The following is a 3,325-nucleotide window of genomic DNA, read 5'->3' as shown; positions in this document are numbered from 1 at the left end:
TGTCAACGTATACGACTCTACTTTATATATATATATATATATATATATATATATAACAGGAAAATCAGGAGTAGCTGCTTGGCAAAGTGTAGATATATATCACATAAAACTCAGGAACAAGGTATATATTTGCCAAATTTAATACAGAAAATTCACAAACGTTTTCGGCCATAGGCCTTCATCAGGTGAATAATAATATATATATATATATAACGTATATATAAAGACTTGTGTATATAGGCCTACATTTTTTCAGGTCTTATTTTCCAAATTTCTGGTTGTTAACTTACGAATCCATATTATAAGGAAACATAGGATGCCGGCTGCATTAAAAAAGAACACTAGCATCCATCGTCTGCCAAACCTCTGAATCGCAAACCAAGTAAAGAAGGTTGCCAGCAGCTCAGTAACGCCGCCTAAAGAAGTTGCAATGTAGATATTCAGATTCAGACTTTCAACACCATATGTCAACCCATAGTAAACAAGAGTTGTAGTGAGCCTGTGTAGGTAAACATAGTGTAATTTTCCTGGTGAGACTTTAGAATTTGTGAAAAACAAATTAAGCTCTACTCCTCGAATAACCCTCGCATGTGAGTTAAGCAGGATAAGGGAAAATGTATATACGTTAAATGTCCGTGCTGGCACTGCACAGGCAAAAATACTTAATATAATTATCAGAGCGGTTTCCCATCATGCGTTAAAAAATTAAACAAATCAAAAAACAAAACAAAAACAAAATAAAACAAAACAACCAAACATAATTACATTATCTGAAATAATCAAGTAATATTTGATCATGGTTTGATCCAGTAAATAATGAGACCACATATGCAACAAGTTTGAGTGATAACCTTCCAAGCGACATTTTCAGAGAGCCTTATGGGAATAATGAAGCAGGCAGGGACGTAGCCAGGATTTTGAAAGGGGAAAGCCGTTATGCGAGGTACGTAGGACTCGGCGGGGCGAATCCCCCTGTGAAGTAGCGCACTCTGAACGTTTTTAGGACTGTTTTGAGAGGATAAAGTGTAAATTGAAATAGACGCATCATAAATAATATTAGTAAGCCTAACGATAGTTATATAATAAATCAACAATATCGGATAAAGAAATTCGAAAGAAAGGTGACCCAGGGAGGGATTTTCACAGACTGAGGAACCACCTACCTCAGCCCCACCATGGTTGGGCTGAGGTAAGAACATTTATGATTAGGGCACCTCTAGATGCCCAAAATAACACTCTTAGACTTAAAAAAAAAACAAAAACCCGCCAGTGCTCAAAACATTCTTTATCCAAAAAAACATAATCATCAAAAATGGGCATAAAAACCCAGATCACATCCTAAAAACAAATTGATGCACCCTCGCCTCAGTGTCACTAAGACATAGGTACTCTTAGTCAGGTGCCAACTCGATGAAGTTAAATGTCATATCAAGGGAAGGGCGCAGATTTGTTTTGAAAGGTGGAAGGGGAGGACAATTTGTGAGTCGATACCCACCCTAGACCCACCATGGTTGGGGCTGAGGTGCGAACATTTGAGGAAATATCACCTCTAAATGGCCAGAAATGACACTTTTAGTAAAATTCATCATCATCACATCAACATTAGTCAAAATGAAGAGCCAAAAAAAAAATCTCATGATCTTTTATCAGGGATTTTCGGCAACATCTTAATATGTGTGATATACCATAGAAACAAAGCTTAAAAACATTTTCTTTGACTACCGTACTTATATACTTCAAAACTGTGATTTTACACCCACCTCAGCCCTACCATGGTTGGGGCTGAGGCGAGAAAATGTAAGGAAATATTACCTCTAGATGGCCGGAAATGACACTTTTATATAGTAAAATTCATTATCGTCAAATCACCATTATATAGTCAAAATGAAGCGCAAACAAATTTCTCATGATCTTTTATCAGGGATCTACTTATATCTAGGACAACTTAGGCCTAACTATGGCTTACTAAGCTTTAACTACTATAATAATTGTGATAAACAAATCACAACTTTTTTTTTCGCCTTTTTAACTTTTTAATATTGTTAATATTATTATCAATCATCATCATCGTTATTACTATTATTATTATCATTATTATTATTATTATTATTATTATTATTATTATTATTATTATTATTATCATTATCATTATTATTATTATTATTATTATTATTATTATTATTATTATTATTACTAGTTACTAGTATTTAAACAAAACTTTAAAGAAGCTTGCAAAAGGATAAAAACCAAACTGAACCACACATCACATTTCTGTATCTTAAAAGACTGGCCTGGGATTTATGGACTTAAGCTTTTTAATAACAACGCTTAGGCCTATTTTGTATTGGCTCAAGCTTTAAAATTTTTACACTGTGTACAAAGGGGGGGGGGGGAGCTGCAGCTCCCACGGCTCCCCTTGGATACGTCCCTGGAAGCAAGGAAATTGCACGCAATGCCTGCTGCACTTTCTTTTCTTTTATTTTTGCTGTATTTGTTTTTATTTCGTCATTTAACAGTCATAATATCAAAGCTTTACTGTATATTACCAACAATAAATTAGGATGAGCGTCTTCTTTCTCATGTTTGAAAAACGAAAGATGCTAACGAAGGATGCCCTCTTCAGTTCACGCTGAGGATTCTACGGAATAAAAAAAAAATGACAAAATGTTTTCAAATTTTATAGTAAAATATAAATCATGACGTAATATAATGCTTTAAAGACAGTAATCCAAGGGGCTTGTCCGGAGATAAGAGGAGCTTTCTATTTGCACGACGACGTCCCCTTGGAACAGATTTACTGATACTGGGTTCCAATGCACCCTTGAAAACAATGATCAGGCCTTCACAAGTCGTGAGATGCGTTTCAGTGCCGGCAGGGCTCCATTAGGTTTAGTAGTGATAATGAGCCTCGTCTATTGGGACGAAACCTTGTGAAATTAATTGTATTACCAGTTATAAATGTGAACCAACTCATTTATCTTTGCTCTATGATTAGATACAAATGAAAAATCGTATTCTATGATAGTATGAAACAAACTCCGAAAAAGGAGTTTTTCTTGAGTATGTTTTACACTATATTAAGCCAAACTTATCGATGAACCCCCATTAGTAACTCACATTCTGTACTTCAATGTTGTCAACCACATCGTCAGGAAAATTCTTCTTGTTAACTTTAGCGATCTTTTGAAGAATTTTTTTGGCCTCTTTTGGTCTATTCTTTAATAGGAGCCAACGTGGAGACTCTGGAATAAAACTTTTTAAAAACGAGATTTTGTTAATATTTGTTTTCGAATTTGCCGATTGAAAATTATGAATTAAGTATTAT

At 34.7% G+C, this 3,325-nt stretch overlaps 1 protein-coding gene across 1 annotated transcript in view; it reads right to left on the bottom strand.

The window, feature by feature from the left end:
• LOC117122679 (organic cation transporter protein-like) overlaps positions 1-3,325 on the bottom strand; it is a 16,686-nt gene that overhangs the window by 3,559 nt on the left and 9,802 nt on the right. The window contains exons 5-7 of the mRNA XM_033268400.1: positions 3,118-3,253; positions 2,547-2,638; positions 291-499 (exon numbers count right to left, since the gene is read on the bottom strand). Coding sequence (XP_033124291.1) covers positions 291-499; positions 2,547-2,638; positions 3,118-3,253 — 437 coding nt within the window. The remainder of the gene's footprint in view (positions 1-290; positions 500-2,546; positions 2,639-3,117; positions 3,254-3,325) is intronic.

Source organism: Anneissia japonica, unplaced genomic scaffold (assembly GCF_011630105.1).
Source record: "Anneissia japonica isolate Jap-2015-1 unplaced genomic scaffold, ASM1163010v1 scaffold287957_len1322810_cov207, whole genome shotgun sequence".
NCBI classification, from domain to species: Eukaryota; Metazoa; Echinodermata; class Crinoidea; order Comatulida; family Comatulidae; genus Anneissia; species Anneissia japonica.
The sequence above is the reverse complement of the archived record's forward strand: the minus strand, read 5'-3'. Positions and strand labels throughout refer to the sequence as shown.